Source organism: Dendropsophus ebraccatus, unplaced genomic scaffold (genome assembly GCF_027789765.1).
Source record: "Dendropsophus ebraccatus isolate aDenEbr1 unplaced genomic scaffold, aDenEbr1.pat pat_scaffold_1409_ctg1, whole genome shotgun sequence".
NCBI lineage: Eukaryota > Metazoa > Chordata > Amphibia > Anura > Hylidae > Dendropsophus > Dendropsophus ebraccatus.
The window spans coordinates 4257-30098 of record NW_027208829.1 but is presented as its reverse complement, the minus strand read 5'-3'; the positions used below and the strand labels follow the sequence as shown (position 1 = coordinate 30098).

Genomic DNA, 25842 nt, shown 5'->3' with positions numbered 1-25842 from the left:
AAGATTTGTGTCATTCTCAGAACTTTTGGCCATCACATGTAAGCCAATGATAGGCCGTATGTGGGAATACAGTCCCACTACATCACATGTAAGCCAATGATAGTCAGGCGACATGTGGGAATATATATATATATAGACATGTCACTGGAGAAGTGTTCGAGGGGGTGTATATCTCACCTAGGTTGCTACACAGGATGAGATGGTAAGTCCGGGAGGGATTTATTACTCAGCAGTGTTATGCTGCTGAGTTATTGTTTATTGTTGCCAGGCCTGGATTTACATGGAATGGCAGGTAGGTTTGGTAGTGGGACCTGCCATTCCCTCCCCCCGATCCAGTTTGGGTTTTGGGGTCTGGTGAGCTCTGACCCTAATGAGCCTGAGAGGGTAAAAGCTCTGCAGAGCTGCAGGTGGTTGCTCTCAGCCAGGAGTGAACAGCCTGTGTGTGTTTGGGGTAAGCTGTGAACGCAGCCACGGCTGGAGCTAATATACACCTTGTTATAAAGTGTCAGATAGGTGAGAAACCTGTTAGTAAGCGCCCAGACGGGCAAGACCTTTTTATTTGTTTTTGTTCTTAAAAGCGCGGTGTTGCTGTATTTCTGTTTGCTGGACGGTTTATGCTGCAAATAAACGTCAAGCTGTTATTTTATAAATCCAAGTCTGCTGTGAACTGTGTCCAAACACACCATCCCCCGGGAAGATCCCTACTATATATATGAGTTGTATGTCCATTACTTATGCAGCTGTGAAACACATCTAACATTTTTTCACTTTTGGATAAAGTTCCTTTTGCATTTCTTTCCCAATACGACGACTATGGACAAGGTATAATTATGGTGTATGCTGTTTTTCTCATTTTGCTTGTTGGGGGTGTCCTCCACCTTCCTTTCATTTTGTAGCTGTTTCAAAGGCAGGAGCTGGCAGGTCGCTAAAGGTCACTTTATCGGCTGTTTTTTTTAATTTTCTATTTCAAATGAACTCCAATTCAATTTTTAATTTTCATTGAATTTCAGTTTTTACATGGTTTCAATGAGACCCACACCCTTTATGTGTAGAACGTGTCTGACCACATCACACACACACACAATAACAGTCAGTGGTGGGTGCAGTGTGATCCCCCCCCCCCCCCCCCACACACACACACACACACACACACACACACACACACACACACACACACACACACACACACACCATCTGTGGTTGTCATAGGCAACATAATTTAAAAGGGGTGCATGAAAATGTTTCTTTGGCTTACAATGTGGCTTTCTGTCCATGATAAAATAGGGGAAAGAAGGTTTACTGGTGTATTTTCCACGTTACATAGAGGATATATTGTGTGTGGAGTGTATAGCTAAGAGACTGTGATAGTGGCATAATGCTGCGACTTTGGCGTATTAGATGCAGCCAGGCATGCTTCCCCTACTGTCCCAGTTGCATCCAGAGATGTTGGCATCATTTCCTGAGGTGTCATTGTGGACTTGGTGACCTCCAAGTGGTCGAATTTTGGTTTCCAAGAAACAAGCATTTTTCTCCCATAGACGTTAATGTCTGACAAACCACATAGGTTAAGAATAACTTTTATTCAGACTGCATTTCTCACCAGAAATAACCTGGGAATTCTTTGATGAATTTAAAAATATAATTTTCCTAGTAAGACATTTTCCATATATAAAACATCAATCCTACTTCTCCTCAGTGTGAGTTCTCTCATGTCTAACAAGATAGGATTTATCAGAAAAACATTTCCCACATTCCGAACATAAATATGGCTTCTTCCCTGAGTGACTTTTCTCATGTCTATCAAGAGCTGATTTACATGTAAAACATTTACCACATTCTGAACATGGATATGGCTTCTCACCTGTGTGACTTCTTTCATGTATAACAACACGTGATTTTCTAGTAAAACATTTCCCACATTCTGAACAAGAATATGGCTTCTCACCTGTATGACTTCTTTCATGTTTAACCAGATCTGATTTACTTGTAAAATATTTCCCACAATCTGAACATAAATATGGCTTCTCACCTGTGTGACTTCTCTCATGTAGAGCAAGATTTGATCTATCTGTGAAACATTTCCCACATTCTGAACATGAATATGGCTTCTCTCCTGTGTGAATTCTCTGATGTAGCACAAGATTTGAGTTATCTATAAAACATTTCCCACATTCTGAACAAGAATATGGCTTTTCTCCTGAGTGAATTCTCATATGTCTAACAAGAGCAAGTCTCCTCACAAAACATTTCCCACATTGTGAACATGAATATGGCTTCTCTCCCATGTGAATTCTCTCATGTATATTAAGATGAGATTTACTTATAAAACATTTCCCACATTCTGAACATAAATATGGCTTCTCTCCTGTGTGACTTCTGTGATGTATAACAAGATGTGATTTACTTATAAAACATTTCCCACATTCTGAACATGAAAATGGTTTCTCTTCTGTGTGACTTCTTGCATGTTCAATAACCTGTGATTTACTTATAAATGAATATGGCTGCTTCCCTGAGTGACTTCTCTCATGTCTAAAAAGAGTTGATTTACGTACAAAACATTTACCACATTCTGAACATGAATATGGTTTCTCTCCTGTGTGAATTTTCTTATGTTTATAAAAATTTGCTCTATCTGTGAAACATTTCCCACATTCTGAACATGAATATGGCTTCTCCCCTTTGTGAATTCTCTCATGTGTAACAAGACTTGCTCTACCTGTGAAACATTTCCCACATTCTGAGCATGAATATGGCTTCTCCCCTGTGTGACTTCTTTCATGTGTAACCACATATGATTTACTTGTAAAACATTTCCCACATTCTGAACATGAATATGGCTTCTCACCTGTGTGACTTCTCTCATGTAGAGCAAGATTTGATCTATATGTGAAACATTTCCCACATTCTGAACATGAATATGGCTTATCTCCTGTGTGAATCTTTCTGTGTGTAAAATAAGCTGATCTTTTTGTGAATCCTTTTCCACATTCACCACACTGAATCCTTTTCCCCCCTCTCTGACCCGCCCTTGTGGTAACACTGTGTGATTGGTCAGGAGGATTATATGATAGATCTGTGTGAAGTCCTGTATCTACAGTAAGAATAAGGAGGTGTTCTCCTGAGGAGCGCTCCTCCACAGCTTCAGCTTCTTCTTTATAATTCACACATAACATGGAGTCTCCCTCAGAGATATAACCGTGCTCTCCTGTCAGGGTTAAAAATTAAATTGTTATTTTTTTTCAAACCACAAAAAGTAGAGAAGTTTTATAAAACGAGGGAGCAGGGTGAAAGCACATGTATAATGTAAGGGGGGAGGAGAAGGAGCAGGGTGGAAGCACATTATAGGAGCAGGGTGGAAGCACATGTATAATGTAAGGGGGGGAGGAGATGGAGCGGGTGGATGTATAATGTAAGGGGGGGGGGGGAGGAGATGGAGCGGGGTGGAAGCACATGTATAATGTAAGGGGGGAGGAGATGGAGCGGGGTGGAAGCACATGTATAATGTAAGGGTGGGAGGAGATGGAGCGGGGTGAAAGCACATGTATAATGTAAGGGGGGAGGAGAAGGAGCGGGGGGGAGGCACATGTATAATGTAAGGGGGGGAGGAGATGGAGCGGGGTGGAAGCACATGTATAATGTAAGGGGGGGAAGATGGAGCGGGTGGAAGCACATGTATAATGTAAGGGGGGGAGATGGAGCAGGGTGGAAGCACATGTATAATGTAAGGGGGGGGGGAGATGGAGCGGGTGGAAGCACATGTATAATGTAAAGGGGGAGGAGATGGAGCGGGTGGAAGCACATGTATAATGTAAGGGGGGGGAGGAGATGGAGCGGGGTGGAAGCACATGTATAGTGTAAGGGGGGAGGAGATGGAGCGGGGTGGAAGCACATGTATAATGTAAGGGGGGAAAGAGATGGAGCGGGGTGGAAGCACATGTATAGTGTAAGGGGGGAGGAGATGGAGTGGGGTGGAAGCACATGTATAATGTAAGGGGGGGGGAGAAGATGGAGCGGGGTGGAAGCACATGTATAATGTAAGGATAGATGGAGTGGGGTGGAAGCACATGTATAATGTAAGGGGGGGGGAGGAGATGGAGCGGGGTGGAAGCACATGTATAATGTAAGGGGGGGGAGGAGATGGAGCGGGGTGGAAGCACATGTATAATGTAAGGGGGGGAGGAGATGGAGCGGGGTGGAAGCACATGTATAATGTAAGGGGGGGGGAGGAGATGGAGCGGGGTGGAAGCACATGTATAATGTAAGGATAGATGGAGTGGGGTGGAAGCACATGTATAATGTAAGGGGGGGGGGAGGAGATGGAGCGGGGTGGAAGCACATGTATAATGTAAGGGGGGGGAGGAGATGGAGCGGGGTGGAAGCACATGTATAATGTAAGGGGGGGAGGAGATGGAGCGGGGTGGAAGCACATGTATAATGTAAGGAGAGATGGAGCGGGGTGGAAGCACATGTATAATGTAAGGGGGGGAGGAGATGGAGCAGGGTGGAAGCACATGTATAGTGTAAGGGGGGAGGAGATGGAGCGGGGTGGAAGCACATGTATAATGTAAGCGGGGGGGGGAGATGGAGCAGGGTTATTTAACAGCCTTTAAAAAATTAAAACTTTTTTTAAAATACTAAGGGGGAGATTTATCAAACATGGTGTAAAGTAGAACTTGCTGAGTTGCCCCTAGCAACCAATCAGATTCCACCTTTCATTCTTCACAGATGCTTTAGAAAATGAAAGGTGGAGTCTGAGCCAATTCTACTTTACTTTATAACGCTGTTATCCTGTGCTCTATTCCCTCTGTATAACGCTGTTATCCTGTGCTCTATTCCCCTCCTTATAACGCTATTATCCTTTGCTTTATTCCCTCTGTATAACGCTGTTATCCTGTGCTCTATTCCCTCTGTATAACGCTGTTATCCTGTGCTCTATTCCCCTCCTTATAACGCTATTATCCTTTGCTCTATTCCCTCTGTATAAGGGTACTATTATACGGAACGATAATCGTCCGAATTGGCCCGATTCGGCCGATTATCGCTCCATGTAATAAATGCAACGATCAGCCGATGACAACGATCATCGGCTGATCGTTGATATAGGTTAGACCCTATTTTTGTCGGGCGCCAACCGCGCACCGCTACGTGTAATAACGGTGCGTGGCCGGCGACTAACGATATACATTACCCATCCACGTTCCAGGGCTGCTCCTGCCGTCCCCTTCTCCCGGGGTCCCGTGCGCGCTCTAGCTTCACAGCGGCCTGTCAGCAGATAGGCCGCTCAGCCAATCACAGGCCGCAGCGGTCCCGGACTGTGATTGGCTGAGCGGCCAATCAGCTGACAGGCCACTGTGAAGCTAGAGCGCGCACGGGGCCCCCGGGAGAAGCGAACGGCAGGAGCAGCCCTGGAACGTGGATGGGTAATGTATGCCAGTTTAGCAAGGGCTGCAAGGACATTGGTAACGATGTCCTTGCAGCTCTTGTCAAACGATTATCGGGCCGTGTAATAAAGCCAGTAAACGAGCAACGATCTAGCAGATCGGCGCTCGTTTACAGGTATTATCGGGCCCTGCTTGGCCCGTGTAATACCACCCTAACGCTGTTATCCTGTGCTCTATTCCCTCTGTATAACGCTGTTATCCTGTGCTCTATTCCCTCTGTATAACGCTGTTATCCTGTGCTCTATTCCCTCTGTATAACGCTGTTATCCTTTGCTCTATCCCCTCTGTATAACGCTGTTATCCTGTGCTCTATCCCCTCTGTATAACGCTGTTATCCTGTGCTCTATCCCCTCTGTATAACGCTGTTATCCTGTGCTCTATCCCCTCTGTATAACGCTGTTATCCTGTGCTCTATTCCCCCCTGTATAACGCTGTTATCCTTTGCTCTATTCCCTCTGTATAACGCTGTTATCCTGTGCTCTATCCCCTCTGTATAACGCTGTTATCCTGTGCTCTATCCCCTCTGTATAACACTGTTATCCTGTGCTCTATTCCCCTCCTTATAACGCTGTTATCCTGTGCTCTATTCCCTCTGTATAACGCTGTTATCCTTTGCTCTATTCCCTCCTTATAACACTGTTATCCTGTGCTCTATTCCCTCTGTATAACGCTGTTATCCTGTGCTCTATTCCCTCTGTATAACGCTGTTATCCTGTGCTCTATCCCCTCTGTATAACGCTGTTATCCTGTGCTCTATTCCCCTCCTTATAACGCTGTTATCCTGTGCTCTATTCCCCTCTGTATAACGCTATTATCCTTTGCTCTATTCCCTCTGTATAACGCTGTTATCCTGTGCTCTATCCCCTCTGTATAACGCTGTTATCCTGTGCTCTATCCCCTCTGTATAACGCTGTTATCCTTTGCTCTATTCCCTCTGTATAACGCTGTTATCCTGTGCTCTATTCCCTCTGTATAACGCTGTTATCCTTTGCTCTATTCCCTCTGTATAACGCTGTTATCCTTTGGTCTATGGGGCTGTGTGAGGTGACATTTTTTGCGCCATGATCTGTACTTTCTATCGGTACCTTGGTTGCGTATATGAGACTTTTTGATCACTTATTACAATTGCTCTGGATTTAAAGGGGTATTCCAGCCAAAAACAATATTAAAGCATTGAATTGCCCCAAAAAAGTTATACAAATTAACAATATACATTAATCACGAGTTATGCATATACAGTGCTTCTTTTTCTACTCTTACTAGGGCCGGATGTCTTGTAGTCCTTGCAAAACCTCTTGTCGTCACGGCACGGGCGCCATCTTGGGGCCGTGACGTGTTCTCTGGGATGATGTCTCTGTAGGGCCGCCCCTGGCTGCATCTCCGCCCACCTCCCTCTGTCCTGGGCCGTGACGTTACGGCCCCGCTCTCTATTGGCTGCACTATAGTGTGGCACCGCCCCCGCCCCGGGATCGCAGGCTTCCCCCTTCATAGCCTGCTGCAGGGTGTCTCTCTCCCTCACTGTGTCCCTCCTCAGTCCTGTCAGGTCTCTCTCCCTTCCCCCTATAACTCTCTGAAGTGCAGTGTTACTTGGCAGCTGCTGTGTGTGCTGCATTATGGAGAAGGCAGACAGAGGAAGGGATGTCACTGTGATGATGATGATGACTTACAGGTCCCAGTGACATCCCTACCTCTGTCTGCTCACCGGACTCCTCATCTATGCAGCACACACAGCAGCTGCCAAGTAGCACTGCACTTCAGAGACTTATAGGGGGAAGGGAGAGAGACCTGACAGGAGGATGACAGGACTGAGGAGGGACACAGTGAGGGAGAGAGACCTGACAGGAGGATGACAGGACTGAGGAGGGACACAGTGAGGGAGAGAGACCTGACAGGAGGATGACAGGACTGAGGAGGGACACAGTGAGGGAGAGAGACCTGACAGGACTGAGGAGGGACACAGTGAGGGAGAGAGACCTGACAGGAGCAGGGAGCCCCGGACACTGTTATAGTAATGAAGGTGCCTGGGGAGAGACGACTTCTATTTTGTCATGGAGCCTTCTGAGCCTCTGCACTACTCCCTCTTGCCTTCCCTTGTTGTAAATGTGGGTAGTGGGAGACCCCTATACTGTAATTCAAAGCACATGAACCTAGAAGTTGTATAGATCATACGCTCATTTGTTTCTACTGATCTGTAGTGGTGGAATTCCAACTTTAATAAATACTACTACCACCATCATTGTGCCTTTTAGGACATGTGTATTCATGTGAAACGACTACTCCAAGCATCCTAGCTGGCTGGCAGTTCATTATAGGATGCTTGGAGTAGTAGTATTGCATAACTACAACCCACACTCCTGATTATAAGGCATGATGGTGGTGGTAGTACAGTAGTCGGATTGCTTCACGCTGCAATTTCAGAGTTAACAATACTACTACTCCCAGCATCTATGTCTGTTGACAGTTTATAATAGTAGTTGTAGGCTTGCTAGTTGTGGAATTCCAACTTGAAGAAATACGACTACAACTAGCAACGCTACAGCCCTACTATGAACAGACTAAAATGCTTGGAGTAGTAGTATTGCTATCTCTGGAATTATAGCTTGAAGAAATACGACTAGTCACGCAACCATCATGCCTTATAATCAGAAGATGATGGTGGTTGTACTTACGCAAACTGTAGAATCAAAGCTTGGAAAACTACAAGCAATGGCTCTCCAGTTTGTATAACTACAATAGCTATCTCACACTGCTGACCATCCATGATGGTGGTTGTAGTTTGGTAGTTGTTTTATATATCTAGCTCTACGTTATATGTAAAAATCACTTTCAGTAGAAAATGATTGTTGTACACATATTCAGATAAAAATCACATTGTGTGTCTTCTACCATGGTGGATTGTGTTGGGGAATTTCTTGTCTGCAGGGTACCTCAGCAAACAGCCAGGAAAGGGTCAATTACAGTGCAGGCTGCACACAAGATGGGGGCGGGCCACAGATCCAGGGAGCTAATCCCTACTAGGGAGAGAGGGCGGAGAGTGGGCGGTGACTGAGGTGGGGGGGAGGGGGACAGTGCAGTGTGGTATGCTGGGAGTTGTAGGCACTTGTAGCACACTGACATGGATTCAGACAGGAAGTAGAAGCAGTATCAGGGTGCAGGGGGCACTGACAGCAGCCAGAGAAGGTATAAACTGTACACAATGGAAGCCACTACTGATTCCTCATTCCAACCCTAATGGTACCAAAAATCAGCAATTTTGCCTTTTTTTTGGTGCTTACACCGTTTACCATGTGAGATCAGGAATGGGATAATTTAATAGTTCGGGGATTCCACAGGCAGCAATACAAAATAGGTTTATTTTTTTATATTTATAAAGTGGGAAAAAGGGGGGGGGGTGACTTAAATTTTTATTATGGGATGGAATTTTTTGTTAATAAAAACTTTATTTATTTAACAGTAATTTGTAGCCCCCAGGGAGACTTCTAATACAACTGCACTGATCTCCAATAGAGATAGTATATACACACTGCATTGATCCATGAGATCAGTGCTCTATTACTATGGCCTGCTGGAGCCCAGAGCAATCGAATGCCAAGCTTGGATCGAAGTCATTGCAATGCTGAGGCCCGGTCCAGGCAGAAGTACGGATTGCCGCTCCGCGATCACATTACAAGGGGGCAACCCCTCCACTAGACATCAGGGATGGGGATTTTGCAGGCACTTGAATATCTAAATAGCAGGTGCAGCTAATAGCAGCTGGGAGCATGGCAGGTCAGGCATGGGTTCTCCGCACGACCCCTTTCTGAACACCGCCCCCCCCCCCCCCAATTCTGTCACCCTTCCCCAGTGAGCAATACCATGGCTTAGAGGAATCAATGCAAAACATATGTATCACACTGTTCCATCATAAAGCGTCTGCAACAGACGAGCGGAAACAATACTGGATGTCAGGCAGCCCTGGAGGACAAAAATGCAGGGTACACACCACTGTCAGATTATATAGCGGCGTCTGCCAGTTAGTGACAGCAGTGAGGTGGTGGTGGTGGTGTGTGTGGGGGGCGCACCAGGTTTACGAGTCCAGAGCCGCTCTACACACTGCTGACAGTGCCAGGAAACAGCTGCATGTCCTGTGTCCTGAACTGGTAATAATTATAATTAGCTAAAGAAAGAAAAGTGGAGGTCCCTGATAACATTACTGCACAGTGATCAAAAGGACGGAGACTTCTCACTGTGTCACCTACCAGGAGAGGAGAAATCTGTGATCCTAGAGGATATAGGGGGATGAGGAGTGTGTAATATACCCCCGCTCCATCCATTCTCCCATACCTGGTATAGCAGCTCCCGGCATCTCCTCCTCCTTCACCTCACTCATACACGGGGGATCGCCCCTCATCCTCTCTTCTTCTGCTTCATCCTCCACTTTAATATTAGTCACCTGATCTCCCCCCTGATGGGACATATAGAACAATTTAGTACAATCCAGCAGACAGGAGGGAAAATCTAACACATCAACATAAGAAACCAGCAACATGTATCTATCAGCCTCATCACATCTATGAGTGCAGGAGCAACAACCACCAGCACCGGGGGGCGCTATAGAGATATAGTGCTATAGCATCAGCCTCATCTACCTGCTGATTGTCTGCTGGGACATTTCCCTCTGGACAGTCCTGGGAATACAGAGGACGGGGACACCTCTCTGGTGGATTCCTGTCACTGCCTCCATCTGTAGGGAACACACAGGGAGACAATCCATTATACACTGCTACATTTTATCAGGAGGAGGATGGGGGGGGGGGGGGGGAGGAGGAGGAGGATGGGAGGAAGAGGATGGGAGGAGGAGGAGGAGGATGGGAGGAGGAGGAGGAGGATGGGAGGAGGAGGAGGAGGAGGATGGGAGGAGGAGGATGGGAGGAGGAGGATGGGAGGGAGGAGGATGGGAGGAGGAGGATGGGAGGATCTAGGGGCCCCTCACCCCTGCTCTCTAGAATCAGGAAGGTCTCCTCTTACCTTGTGATGTGAGGTCGGGTGGCTGATCCTCCATCATGAGTGGCTGCTCCCCCCGGTACAGACGCTTATGTCCTGATACAGGAAGGAAAAAGTTATTTCACATACAACACAATGTAACATCCCTCCTCCTGTAAGCTTACCTTACTGCTGGGGGGGGGGGGGTCACACTGATAGTAACACAATGTAACATCTCTCCTCCTGTAAGCTTACCTTACTGCTGGGGGGGGGGTCACACTGATAGTAACACAATGTAACATCCCTCCTTCTGTAAGCTTACCTTACTGCTGGGGGGGGGGGGGGGGGTCACACTGATAGTAACACAATGTAACACCCCTCCTCCTGTAAGCTTACCTTACTGCTGGGGTAACACACTGATAGTAACACAATGTAACATCCCTCCTCCTGTAAGCTTACCTTACTGCTGGGGTCACACTGATAGTAACACAATGTAACATCCCTCCTCCTGTAAGCTTACCTTACTGCTGGGGTCACACACTGATAGTAACACAATGTAACATCCCTCCTCCTGTAAGCTTACCTTACTGCTGGGGGGTCACACACTGATTGTGACAATGTAACATCCCTCCTCCTGTAAGCTTACCTTACTGCTGGGGTCACACACTGATAGTAACACAATGTAACATCCCTCCTCCTGTAAGCTTACCTTACTGCTGGGGTCACACTGATAGTAACACAATGTAACATCCCTCCTCCTGTAAGCTTACCTTACTGCTGGGGGGGGGGGGGGGGTCACACTGATAGTAACACAATGTAACATCCCTCCTCCTGTAAGCTTACCTTACTGCTGGGGTCACTCACTGATAGTAACACAATGTAACATCCCTCCTCCTGTAAGCTTACCTTACTGCTGGGGGGTCACACTGATAGTAACACAATGTAACACCCCTCCTCCTGTAAGCTTACCTTACTGCTGGGGGGTCACACTGATAGTAACACAATGTAACACCCCTCCTCCTGTAAGCTTACCTTGCTGCGGGGGTCACACTGATAGTAACACAATTTAACATCCCTCCTCCTGTAAGCTTACCTTACTGCTGGGGTCACACTGATAGTAACACAATGTAACATCCCTCCTCCTGTAAGCTTACCTTACTGCTGGGGTCACACACTGATAGTAACACAATATAACATCCCTCCTCCTGTAAGCTTACCTTACTGCTGGGGTCACACACTGATAGTAACACAATATAACATCCCTCCTCCTGTAAGCTTACCTTACTGCTGGGGTCACACACTGATAGTAACACAATGTAACATCCCTCCTCCTGTAAGCTTACCTTACTGCTGGGGGGTCACACTTATAGTAACACAATGTAACATCCCTCCTCCTGTAAGCTTACTGCTGGGGTCACACACTGATAGTAACACAATGTAACATCCCTCCTCCTGTAAGCTTACCTTACTGCTGGGGTCACACACTGATAGTAACACAATGTAACATCCCTCCTCCTGTAAGCTTACCTTACTGCTGGGGGGTCACACTGATAGTAACACAATGTAACACCCCTTCTCCTGTAAGCTTACCTTACTGCTGGGGGGGTCACACTGATAGTAACACAATGTAACATCCCTCCTCCTGTAAGCTTACCTTACTGCTGGGGTCACACTGATAGTAACACAATGTAACACCCCTCCTCCTGTAAGCTTACCTTACTGCTGGGGGGGGTCACACACTGATAGTAACACAATGTAACATCCCTCCTCCTGTAAGCTTACCTTACTGCTGGGGGGTCACACACTGATAGTAACACAATGTAACATCCCTCCTCCTGTAAGCTTACCTTACTGCTGGGGGGGTCACACACTGATAGTAACACAATGTAACACCCCTCCTCCTGTAAGCTTACCTTACTGCTGGGGTCACACACTGATAGTAACACAATGTAACATCCCTCCTCCTGTAAGCTTACCTTACTGCTGGGGGGGTCACACACTGATAGTAACACAATGTAACACCCCTCCTCCTGTAAGCTTACCTTACTGCTGGGGTCACACACTGATAGTAACACAATGTAACATCCCTCCTCCTGTAAGCTTACCTTACTGCTGGGGGGGGGGGGGGGTCACACACTGATAGTAACACAATGTAACACCCCTCCTCCTGTAAGCTTACCTTACTGCTGGGGTCACACTGATAGTAACACAATGTAACATCCCTCCTCCTGTAAGCTTACCTTACTGCTGGGGTCACACACTGATAGTAACACAATATAACATCCCTCCTCCTGTAAGCTTACCTTACTGCTGGGGTCACACACTGATAGTAACACAATATAACATCCCTCCTCCTGTAAGCTTACCTTACTGCTGGGGGGTCACACTTATAGTAACACAATGTAACATCCCTCCTCCTGTAAGCTTACTGCTGGGGTCACACACTGATAGTAACACAATGTAACATCCCTCCTCCTGTAAGCTTACCTTACTGCTGGGGTCACACACTGATAGTAACACAATGTAACATCCCTCCTCCTGTAAGCTTACCTTACTGCTGGGTCACACACTGATAGTAACACAATGTAACATCCCTCCTCCTGTAAGCTTACCTTACTGCTGGGGGGTCACACTGATAGTAACACAATGTAACACCCCTTCTCCTGTAAGCTTACCTTACTGCTGGGGGGGTCACACTGATAGTAACACAATGTAACATCCCTCCTCCTGTAAGCTTACCTTACTGCTGGGGTCACACTGATAGTAACACAATGTAACATCCCTCCTCCTGTAAGCTTACCTTACTGCTGGGGGGTCACACACTGATAGTAACACAATGTAACATCCCTCCTCCTGTAAGCTTACCTTACTGCTGGGGGGTCACACACTGATAGTAACACAATGTAACATCCCTCCTCCTGTAAGCTTACCTTACTGCTGGGGTCACACTGATAGTAACACAATGTAACACCCCTCCTCCTGTAAGCTTACCTTACTGCTGGGGGGGGTCACACACTGATAGTAACACAATGTAACATCCCTCCTCCTGTAAGCTTACCTTACTGCTGGGGGGTCACACACTGATAGTAACACAATGTAACACCCCTCCTCCTGTAAGCTTACCTTACTGCTGGGGTCACACACTGATAGTAACACAATGTAACATCCCTCCTCCTGTAAGCTTACCTTACTGCTGGGGGGGGGGGGGGTCACACACTGATAGTAACACAATGTAACACCCCCTCTTCCTGTAAGCTTACCTTACTGCTGGGGTCACAGATCAGCAATGATTTCCGTCTCTGCAACGTTCTGCTTGCTGGGCATGTGATGACACAGGAAGGGGTGTGGCCTATAGAGGAAGGAATGTAGTTTCCTAGGTTACAGAGCTGTAACTACAATGAGGAGGATCAGGTGATTTTCTCATCATCCGACATGGAAAATGTGAAGGGAGAGGAGCAATGTTAGTTGTGGTGCGTTTACACAGAGAGATTTATCCGACAGATTTTGGAAGCCAAAGCCAGCACTGGATTTGAGAAGAGGAGAAATTACAATCTTTCCTTTATGACCTGCTCCCTGTTTATTGTCTGTTCCTGGCTTCCAACATCTGTCAGATAAATCTCTCTGTGTAGTCGCACCATAACATGGGACACTTCTGACACCTGAGAACAATAGCCTGTACTCTCCTGTATATATATATACCTCCTACCTGTGTAATGTATATATACTGCTGACACCAGAGAACAGTAGCCTGTACTCTCCTGTGTATGTATATATATATATATATATATATATACCTCTTACCTGTGTAATGTGTATACACTGCTGACACCAGAGAGCAATAGCCTGTACTCTCATTTTATATATATATATATATATATATATATATATATATATATACACATACCTCCTACCTGTGTAATGTATATACACTGCTGACACCAGAGAGCAATAGCCTGTACTCTCATTTTATATATATATATATATATATATATATATATATATATATATATATACACATACCTCCTACCTGTGTAATGTATATACACTGCTGACACCAGAGAGCAATACCCTCATATATATATATTTATATACCTCCTCTACCTGTATAATGTGTGACACTGAGGTGTAGTATAAAGGGCTAGGGACACGCCTGTTGCATGTGTATTTCTGTGCAGACAACAACAAAATGGCGCTGCCCAGCAGTAGACATAATAGCATCTTTCCTCTCTTTTTTCCCCTGTGAGAAGAGGAGGGAGGCGATGATGTCACAGCAGTTGAGCAGAGACTGCCTCCTTTTTTTAGCAGCCGGATTTCAGGTTACTTTTACAAGCAGTTTTCTGCTGGAGCTCCTTCTAGGGGCCATCACTGGGAAATATGAAAAAATTAGAGAAAAAATTATAATTAAGTTAGAGTTAATTTCCTTACATGCAAAAAGATAAAAAAAAAAAAAAAAACAATTAAATGTTATAATTTTTTTTCTTTTTTTACTTTGTGACACATTCCCTAAACTAGCGGAATTGTCCGCCGTGGAATGCTATTAGCTTCCCTCTCATAATGGGAGTCTATGGGAGGCGCGCGCTGCTGCTCTCTCTTTGTCATTGTCGTCAGCGTTCCACCCGGAGACTAATGGTCAGACAGAACAGGTTAACCAGTCTCTTGAGTAATATCTGAGATGTTATGTGTCTAATAACCAAAATAAGAAGTTGTCTGATTACTTTCCTATGGCAGAATTTGCTTTGAACAATCATGTGAATGCATCTACTAAACAAACTCATAGTAACATAGTTAACCCTTTGAGAACCAGGCCCAAAATGACCCAGTGGACCGCGCAAATTTTGATCTTAGTGCTTTCGTTTTTCCCTCCTCCCCTTCTAAGAGCTCTAGCACTCTCAGTTTTCTATCTACAGGCCATGTAAGGTCTTGTTTTTTACAGGAATAGTTGTACTGTGTAATGGCGTCATTCATTTTACCATAACATGTATGATGGAATTCCAAATATATTATGTATGATGGAACCCCAAATATATTATGTATGATGGAACCCCAAATATATTATGTATGATGGAACCCCAAATATATTATGTATGATGGAACCCCAAATATATTATTTATGATGGAACCCCAAATATATTATGTATGATGGAACCCCAAATATATTATGTATGATGGAATTCCAAATATATTATGTATGAAGATATAAATAGGTGAAATCGTAAAAAAGAATGCAATATGGTAATGTTTGGGGGGCTCCTGTGTCTACGTAATGCACTATATGGTAACAGCGACATGACACTATTATTCTATAGGTCAGTCTGAACACAACCAGATGCAGGTTACACAGATTCTCTAATGTTATATATATTTTTTTTATGAAATCCTTTTTTTTGGCAATTAAATATTAATAAAATGGGCCTATTGTGACGCTTATAACGGTTTTATTTTTTCACCTACGGGGCTGTATGGGGTGTCATTTTTTCCGCCATGATCTCTAGTTTTTATTAATACCATATTTGTGAAGATCGGACGTTTTGATCACTTTTTATTGATTTTTTTAAATATATAATGTAACATAAAATCGGTAATCCACGCACTTTTCCCCTTTTCGTGTACGCCGTTTACCGTTCGCAATGACGCTTGTTATATTTTAATAGCTCGGACAATTACGCACGCTACGGTCTATTATATGTTTATCTATTTATTTATTTTTATATGTTTTATTTATATAATGGGAAAGGGGGGTGATTTAGACTTTTATTGGGGGAGGGGTTTTGGGGTAGTGTGTTAGTGTTTTTGAACTTTTTTTTTTTTACACTTTTGAAGTCCCTTTGGGGGACTTGTACATCCAGTACTCTGATTTATACACTGATGATTGCTATTCCATAGGCCTAGCATTGATCAGTGTTATCGGCGATCTGCTCATTGAGCCTGCCTGTGCAGGCTCAGTGTAGCAGATCGCCGATCGGACCGCACGGAGGCAGGTAAGAGACCTCCGGCAGTCCGTTTCAACGATCGGGACCCCCGCAGTCACACTAGTTTTACTAGTTTTACTGTTCGTACAGTAAAGAACCTGCATCAATGCTGATGATAAAATCTTCTTTCCTTCCTCTACGAGAGGATGCCCCCTTGTCATGGTTACAGACCTAGGAGTAAGCCTTGGCAAGTTCAGTCAGGGCGAAACGATGTGCGTCTACTCCTCTGGCTCTTTGGCAACTCCGACCAATGTGTCTGTGACAGCGCTGGTGTGGACATCAACTTTTTGCTGTTGCCATAAGATAGGATTTGCTTACATCTAAACTTATAATGACCGGAATCCCTGCTCTGTGTTTCCCGTAACCGAGACAGAGGCAGCAGCAGGTGGCTGTTTAAACTTGCCGTACCACTCCGGCGTCTCTCAGCTGCGGGGATACCCTCTAATGAATTATGATGGGAATCCCGGCTTCTTTACAGGGTGTCCCCCGAAGCTGAGAGAAGCAGGAGCAGAGTGGCAAGTTTAAACAGCTGCCCACTGCTGCTTCTCTCTATGGAACACCTTGCAAAGAAGGGGATTCCCATTATATTGATGAGAATCCCCTGAGCTGTCAGCCCCCGCACTGCTCACCTACTTCAGCAGCCTCCGGCTCCTGACGCTTCCTGACACTGCTCACTCTGCCCGTGGGGTTCCCCTCACCAACCAGAGCAGCTCCCAGGACCCATCAGCGCCCCTGCTCACCTACTGTACTCCTCAGCTGTTGGCTTCAGCTGCTCCCCTCCGCCTCTCCATCACCCCACAGAGGCAGTGGTGAGCAGCTGGAGGCTGCCGAAGGTGGTGAGCTGTGTGTGTGTGGGATCCCCAGAAAGAGGCAGCAGCGGGCGGCTCTTGCTTCTCAGCTGCGGGGAACACCCTGTAAAGAAGCGTGGATTTACAGGTTGTCCCCCACTGCTGCAAGTTTAAACAGCCACTGCTCCTGTCTCTCTGGGGAACACAAGCTGCACCACTACTTACTGCTAGTTTTTCTGCTCTGTTGGCCGGGCGTTCTGCAGCTTACTAATGGAGTGTAAAAAACAATTAATGAGATTTACATTTTTCCCTATGGGAACTTACAGCTCAGTTCTGGAACAGAGGTACCACTGTAATATATATATATTATACAGTCTAGCATATAATTAGCTTTCCCTACCGCCTGGTTGCACAGGTCACTAATTGTGAGGTGTCAGAAGTCGCTGCCAACACAGAACCTCTGATATGACACTCAAATAGAGGATTTCTTCTCCCCAACTGCATTATTTTACATTTGGAACATTGAACCGCAGTTTCCATTTTTGACCACATATCTAGTAAAGCTAAATCATTTTTCATATTATAGACACTTTAAAGTGACTCTGTAGCCACAATCTGACCCCCCCCCCTCCCCCCCAAAGCGTTTGTACCTTCGGATAGCTGCTTTTAATCCAAGATCTGTCCTGGGGTCTGTCTGGGCGATGATGCAGTTATTGTCCTAAAAAACAACTTTTAAACTTGCAGCCCTGTGCCAAACTGTCGTGGCCTAGAGTGTCTATGCCCTAAGCCTGCACCACCTCTCCATCCCTTCTCATTATCAGCAATGCCCTGGGCAGGAGTTTTCCTATTCATCACACAAGTACTGCCCAGGACATTCCTAATGATGAGGAGGATGGAAAGGAGGGGGGACTGTTAAGGATGATTATATTCTGTAGATTTAGTGAAGCCATTACAATATGGCATTAACCTTCTAAACATGTAGAGATGTTACATTCCGGGTAGCTTCACACGTACCGACTCGCAGCGTTAATAACGCTGCGAGTCGGCTAGGTCCTGGCAGATCACTTTCACTACATACACACAGCGGTCTAAACGACCAAGTGGGAGCCGGCCGCTTAACCCCTTCAGCTTCCGCCCGGCTCCCACTCTGTATACATTACCTCTCCTCGCTGCACGGGGTCCCAGCGTACTGCTCTCCCGCCCGGCCAATCAATGTGTTGCCCTGCCGCAGTCACTGAATGGCCGGGCGGGAGAGCAGTACGCCGGGACCCGTGCAGCGAGGAGAGGTAATGTATACAGAGTGGGAGCAGAAGGGGTTAAGCATCCGGCAGAATTACATACACGCAGCGGTTGTTCAAAGCGCTGTGTGTATGTAGTAAAAGTGATCTGCCAGGACCTAGCCGACTCGCAGCGTTATTAACGCTGCGAGTCGGTACATGTGAAGCTACCCTCCTTATGTAATATGTATGTAACACTAGTGCTACGCATTCACTATATTAGCACCTCAGCCAATGATGTACTGTCATGAGCCTCAGTATGTGTATATATGTATATACACTGCCCCCTCCCCCAGGATAAACATATACACACTTCCCACCCTCATGAGATATATATATATACACACACACACACACAACCTTCCCCCAGGATATATATACTGGCTGCCATCTTTGAATAAACAACATCCACCTTAACTATCAGTGTGTTAGTGAGGTTACTCAGTGCACACTATAAACTTTAGAATTGGAATTTGGAACAGATGGTAAATATAACAGCACCCTAGAGGTGCATCCTTATCACACACCTACAGGATCCCTTACCCCGATTCTTGGTAGGAACACTCATTCACCCGATAATCGGCATGTGTAATCTATGCTCATTGGCTGATTTCATCTGTTGTGTGACTGGTAAAATCAGTGGCTGCACATCTGTAAAGAAGGGACATGCGGCCTATAACGGTGGATGTAAGTGGCCGCACAAATGAAGCCGGTGGTTGGAGTGTCCCAGCCGCATGGTCTTGCTCGTCAGGCCATGTACCAGGGCTTTTGGCTTTCATTCCACCAATTTAGGAAATAAACCTTGAGCTAGAAGGTTTGAAAACGTCCCGCAAAGGCAGTGTTTATTGTGAACAGTGATTACAATGGCTCTCTGCATCCAGACATCTTATACAAATTTTACAGTGAAACAGCTTTCCCCCAAGTGACTTTTTTGATGTTTAATAAGAGCAGCTTTCTGGCTAAAACACTTCATACATTCTGAACATGAATACGGCTTCTCCCCTGTATGAATTCTCTGATGATCCTTAAGTTTTGCTTTAGTAATAAAACATTTCCCACATTCAGAACATGAATATGGCTTCTCTCCTGTATGAATGCTCTGATGTTTAATAAGATGTGATTTTTTCGTAAAACATTTCCCCACATTCTGAACATGAAAATGGTCTCTCTCCTGTATGACCTCTTAGATGTTCCACAAAACTTGACTTATGGGTAAAACACTTCCCACATTGAGCACATGAAAAAGGCTTCTCCTCAGTGTGAGTTCTCAGGTGTTCCACAAGAGATGACTTATGGGTAAAAGACCTTCCACATTCACAACATGAATATGGCTTTTCCCCTGTGTGAGTTTTTAGATGTTTAACAAGATTTGATTTTTTGCTAAAACTTTTCCCACATTCTGAACATGAATATGGCTTCTCCCCTCTGTGACTTCTTAGATGTTCCACAAGTCTCGATTTATGGTTATAGCACCTTTCACATTCTGAACATGAATATGGCTTTTCACCTGTGTGAATTCTCATATGTTCAACAACAGCTGATTTATCTGTAAAACATCTACCACATTCTGCACATGAAAATGGCTTCTCGCCTGTGTGAATTCTTTGATGTCGCTCAAGAGAATCTTTACGCATGAAGCATTTTCCACATTGTAAACATGAATATGGCTTATCCCCTGTGTGAGTTCTCTGATGTCTAACAAGAACGGATTTCTGGTTAAAACACTTTCCACATTCTGAACACGCAAAGGGCTTCTCTCCAGACTGAATTCTATGATATTTTTCAAGAAGATGTTTAAGCTTAAACCATTTCCCACACTCCATGCATGAAAATGGTTTATCTCCAGATGGTATGATCCAGTCTTCACCTGGAAAAAGAAACAATACATATAAAACCCCATATGTATTATATACACACAAAACATATAGAAATGGGAACATGCATCTATTTAAAAGAAGATACAGTTTTACACTTTAAAATTCCAGTTACAAATAGTCAGCAAATTAAAAAAAAACAAAAAACTTATTTGTCATAAAAACGCCCCACTGCTTCTTTTCTTTCTGCTGCAAAATCCAATGCATCAATAATCCCTTCTCCCTTACCAGATGCCATCTATAGTACTCACTGGAGCTCAAAGAAGGTCAGCAGCAGCCCGGTGAAGGGTCCTGGGTGGTCGGGCAAGCAGGCAGAGGTGAGCCCCGGAAGAGGAGAACCAGCAGCAGCTGCCAGTGTACATTGGGGGCCCCCTCATCTCCTGGTCCACATCCCACTGCTGCCAGAGCCCCATGTGGGGTATCAGGATGCACCACAACCCCCTCGTTGGCTCAGTTCCCTGATCAGGAGCAAGCTGGATTCCTCACAGCTTAGAATAGCACCCCCGGCGCCAAATCCACCCTTCATCACCTCATCTCACCCCTCCTCCTTTCACCCCCGCTCTACACCTCCTCCCTTCCCCCTTTACCTCCTTATTACTATATGGGGGATCCTACATACAGGGGTAACCCACATACCAAACAGCAGAATTACTACTGTATGGGAGCCTATAGGTACAAAAAAAAGGGAAGAGCCTACTGTAATATGTTTGTCTGTGCAGTTCTCTGGCAAGAGATGAATTGTAGCTGAAGAAATCATCATGGTGGTCTCGGCTGGATGGAGAAAAAACCATGGGAAGGTATCTGGCTACATGGCAGGAGGTATCTGGCAATGATGGGAGTTATGTTTGCAGGGGGACATATCCAGCTTCAGGGGACAAATCTGTCTGGAAGAGACATATCTGGGTACAGGAGACATACCTGGCATCTAGAAACATATCTGGCTCCATGGGACATACCTGGCTGAAAGGGGCATATTATGCTTACCTGCCCGTACTCCCACCTTCTTTTCTGGTTCCTGGCTTACTGATGGCCTGCTAAGACAATCAGTGCACTGTCCTGTCGCAGCCACTGCACATTTCGCTGAGAAACATACGTGAGAATCTACCCTAAGGCAATGTTTATAAGGAATCACATCTTTGGAGGTACTTGGTTGAAGCATCTTGTCGCATGGGGATACTTGGCTTAAAAAGGTTGAGAAACACTGATCTATGGTTCTGCACTGTACACCTTCTGTTGTACTGCCCTGTATATGATCTATAGTACTACCCACGATACACTCCAGTTCCAGTGATAGACGGGTTTATTCACCAATCACATGTGCAACGTTTCCATCTCTCATTGAAATCTTCAAGCAACAAAATTTGTGATACAATGGCCGCTATTTACCATCCCCCCTTTGTACCTCCCCCAATCAGTGACATCACCAGAATTATCATATATAAACAAGAGAAATCATCAGTATTCAGTGCAGCGATGTGACAAATCAACATGGTAGAAGTATATACATTGTGTATACAGGAAGGCAGACCATCAGCTGTTCCATCACACACCACATGGTAGAAGTAAATTCATTGTGACAGGGTATATACAAGGGACTGTAACTGACTGACGGAGACTGTTCCATCTCATGAGAAACCGCATGAAACACCACAAGACATCACGTGACACCACAAGTCAGCTGTGGAGAAGTTGTGTGACCGGGGCAGCACCAGTGGTTCGCGCATGCGCTCTATGTATCCTAATTCTCATGGGCACCATCTTGGATAAGGTCATCAGGCCCTCAGCACATACCATGATCAGACCAATATATATTATTAATAGTTCCTCACATGACACACTGCATAATAGTTATAGACCCCCTCAGTGACACCTTGTTGGCGCTGGGAAAGGAGTCGGACATGCTCATCTGTGACATGTGGGGGGTGTCTATAACTATTATGCAGTGTGTGAACTAATAATAATATAAATTGGTCTGATCGTGCTATTGTGTTGAGGGCCTGATGACCTTATCCAAGATGGTGCCCATGAGGATTAGGATACATAGAGAGCGCATGCGCGAACCACTGATGCTGCCCCGGTCACATGACGTATCCACAGCTGACTCAGCAGTTTTGTATTCCATCACTTGTGGTGTCTCATGCGGCATATAATGTGGTGTCTCATGTGATGTGTGATGTGATGTCTCGTGGTGTTTCATGCGATGGAACAAATGATGGCCGGCCTCTGTCGGTCAGTGACAGTCTCCTTGTATACTCTGTTGTCACATTGTATATCTTCTACTATGTTGATATGTCAGGAGGACATGAGGCATCTATGCGAGTGCCAGCTGGAGCTCATCAGGATTCTGGGCAGGCAGTCTAAATTTACTCACTGAAATTTCTTCCTTCTATGAGTCCGTAGGCAGCACAGGAAAACAATTGGGTTAACATGAGTTTCATCCTACCAGGCAGAAGAAACAAACAATTAAAGCATGAACAGGTGAAATATCTTACCCTGCGTACCATGCTACAAGAAACCCCCAGAAAGCACACTACACAATTTAATAATGCAGCAATAATAATAGGGCGGGATGCTGTGCTGCTTACGAACTCATAGAAAGAAGAAATTTTGGTGAGTAAATTGCTATTTGTCCTACAGCGGCACAGGAAAACAACTGGGATAGAAAAGCAATTAGAGAACAGGAAGGGGGGGCGTGGCTTGAGCATGGCAGAATGAGGACGTGTCTGACCGCAAGCTCCAGGCCCCACGTTTTCATTACCGGGACTTTACCCACCACCACCGCTTCAACGTTATGCCCACCGGGGGCAGGAAGACACCCGCTATCAGGTCGGTCAACCCCCAAACCTCCCTGGACCGATTTGTCCGGTCAGCAGCGAGTGGATCCCAATCCTCCCACAGCACACTAAAATGGCGCCATGCCTGCTACCCGGCGCGCCACACAGAAGAAAGCTCACGCATTCCCAGAGCTGAGCCAAACCCTGCGACGATCCTGCGAACCCCGCTGGGAGATGGATTGTCGCGCTCAGCCACCACTGAATCGGGTCCACAGAGTCCCATGACCTCTGAAATGCTGCTCACTGAGGTAAGAACCCTGCTCCAGGCCCTCCCCACCAGAAAGGAGCTTACCACACAATTGGCGCGCATGGAAGAGCGCCGTGCCAGGGACATGGCAGAGATAAAAGCCTCGATATCCTCCATCACGAGCACAGTGTCTGGGCTGGGAAGCGAGACAAGATGCCACAGACCAGACTCTTGTCTCCGTAACCCCCTGCCTAGACTCCCAAGATGCGATCCTGAGGACTTAATCGCCCACGTGGACCACCTCGAGAACCGGGTCGTCGCAATAACGTGAAGATCCGCGGTCTGCCCGAAGATATCGGGCCGGATCGCCTCACCCGTGCAGTTAAATACATGTTTCAACTACTACCTGGGGGACCCCCTCGGACACCCACATCGAACTGGACCGTACTCCGCGTCCACCCGACAGAAACCGCCCTCGAGACGTCCTGTGCCGGGTCAATTATTACCAGCTGAAGGAGGCAATAATGCAGCGCGCCTGGGAGCGAGATCCGATGGAGTTTGAGGGGGTAGAGATCACTCTCCTCCCGGATCTCTCCCGGCGCACCCTGGCCATGCGCCGCATGCTACGTCCCCTCCTGGATCAGAGACTCAGGAGCGTCCTATAGATGGAGGTGGGAGGTCCAATCTGCCTGGTGCTCTGGAATTGCTCGGCCTACCGTCGATTCACCTGCCGGACTGGACGGCTCCGGACCTCCCACCTCCACCAGCTGGTGCCGCTGCGGGGAGTCACTCCCCACGACCAGAGTCGAGAAGATCCCGTTCTCCTCTCCGCGGGGGCCCCCGCTCCCCCGTCAAAGAGGGCGCCGTTCACCGCCGAGCCGCCAGTCGGAGCCCCGCTGAGACTCGGCCTCCCTACTGAAGTCTGCTCACTCTCCGGGTCTGTTCGGGGATATCGCTGCTGCATCTTGGTTGAAAGGTTCCTGCCAGTTGCAGCACACAGAAAGGACATGGTGACTCCGAGGACCCCGTCAGCCAAGTAAGACTGTTGATAGCTGCAAGTTAGCCGTGATACGGAAACTGCCTCTGTTGCTGCCCATCACCCACATGTGGAGGACATGCCTGATCCTTTCCAGCCCTGCACCACTTCCCCCCCCCCCCCCATACGGGTCCTGGTCATTTCCCTCCCCCCTCCCCTCCCGGTCCCTGGGCAACGACCCCCCCCCCCCCGCCTTGTCCCTGGGTACAGACTCACCGGTCACCTGCAGTTTCCATCCATGGGCTTAACCAAAACCTCCACCCCCCCCCAGTCACTCATCCCCTGGATCAGGGACCGGACGAGACTCTAGCCGAATTGACAATATTGGATCCACCGATTGCTGCGGGTGGGACTGTCATGATATGCCTGGGTGACACCGCTCTTTCCCTGCCGGACTCGATCCTCTGGCCTGCTCTTCTGCGTTTTCCCGCAGTCCTCCGCACAGGGTTTTTTTTTTTACGGACGGTGGTCCACTAGACTTCCGTCCTCCCTAGTGCTTGGGAGATTTTCGCCTCCTGACCTACCTTCAGTCTCTCCTCCCCCCCCCCCCTTCTTTCTTCTTTTCACCTAGGCTCGCTCCTCACTGAGTCATGTCAACAGTGCTCTGTGTATCACTCAACGCACAAGGCCTAAACGTCCCAGAGAAGCGCTCCTCTCTGCTACATCTCCTATGGGCTAAAAAGGCCTCGGTGGCCTTTATCCAGGAGACCCACTTCCGCAGGGACCAAGTGCAAAGATTGTCGGACCTCCACTTCACGGACGCTTACCACAGCTGCTCTCCGGACTGTAAAACGAAGGGGGTAGCAATCATGTTTGCTCGTACAGCCCCCTGTGAATTCATAGATCAGAGGTTGGACGCAGAGGGACGGTTCCTTTTTGTAAAAGGGAAAATGGCGGGTGTCCTATGCACCTTTAGTACGGTGTACCTCCCCAATGCAGGGCAGGCTGCCTCTCTGGAGCGGTATTTATCGAAGGTTGAGAACTTCCTGGAGGGTGTGGTTGTCTTCGGAGGTGACCTCAACATGGCTCTTGACCCTCTTCTTGACTCTTCCTCTGGCCATTCTGCTCTCTCCTTTTCTTCCTTAAGACAGGCAAAACAATCCCTTCACTCCTACCAACTTATGGACACCTGGCGGTTGCTTCATCCCCGCGATAAAGACTACACCTTTTTCTCGCACCCCCACAACGTATACTCCCGCATTGGCTACCTTTTATCTCCCCTGCAAACTTGGACCGTGTAGCGGCGGCCTCCATAGACCCCATCTCATTTTTGACCATGCACTGATCTCCCTCTCTTTCTCCCCTCCCCAACCGCGAAGCTGGCGTTGGCGTTTAAACGAGACCCTGCTGAGGGACCCAGGAGTCCTGGCCGAAGTCCGGACTGACCTCTCTACCTACTTCTCCGCTAATACCTCTCCTGAGTCTTCCCCGTTGGTGGTGTGGGAGGCTCACAAGTGCTTCATAAGGGGCA

At 46.7% G+C, this 25842-nt stretch overlaps 1 protein-coding gene and 1 pseudogene across 1 annotated transcript; both read right to left on the bottom strand.

Moving 5' to 3' along the window:
• Nucleotides 1–1561: 1561 nt before the first annotated feature.
• Nucleotides 1562–13740, bottom strand: LOC138775211 (zinc finger protein 84-like). The gene is made up of 5 exons (XM_069955849.1): nt 13667–13740; nt 10452–10523; nt 10073–10167; nt 9768–9888; nt 1562–3208 (listed from the first exon to the last, which is right to left on the bottom strand). The coding sequence occupies exons 2-5, from the start codon at nt 10486–10488 to the stop codon at nt 1683–1685; spliced, it is 1779 nt and encodes a 592-aa protein (XP_069811950.1). The 5' UTR covers nt 10489–10523; nt 13667–13740; the 3' UTR covers nt 1562–1682.
• Nucleotides 13741–19255: 5515 nt separating this feature from the next.
• LOC138775212 (gastrula zinc finger protein XlCGF57.1-like) lies at nt 19256–22771 on the bottom strand (annotated as a pseudogene).
• Nucleotides 22772–25842: the final 3071 nt, after the last annotated feature.

Excerpts from the sequence above, each read along its gene's own strand:
- LOC138775211 (XM_069955849.1), bottom strand. The coding sequence starts at position 10,488 with ATGATGGAGGATCAGCCACCCGACCTCACATCACAAG. Across the intron at positions 9,889-10,072 it reads TCCCAGCAGACAATCAGCAG|GGGGGAGATCAGGTGACTAA; the intron begins GTAGATGAGGCT and ends ATGTCCCATCAG. Across the intron at positions 3,209-9,767 it reads GCCGGGAGCTGCTATACCAG|GAGAGCACGGTTATATCTCT; the intron begins GTATGGGAGAAT and ends TAACCCTGACAG.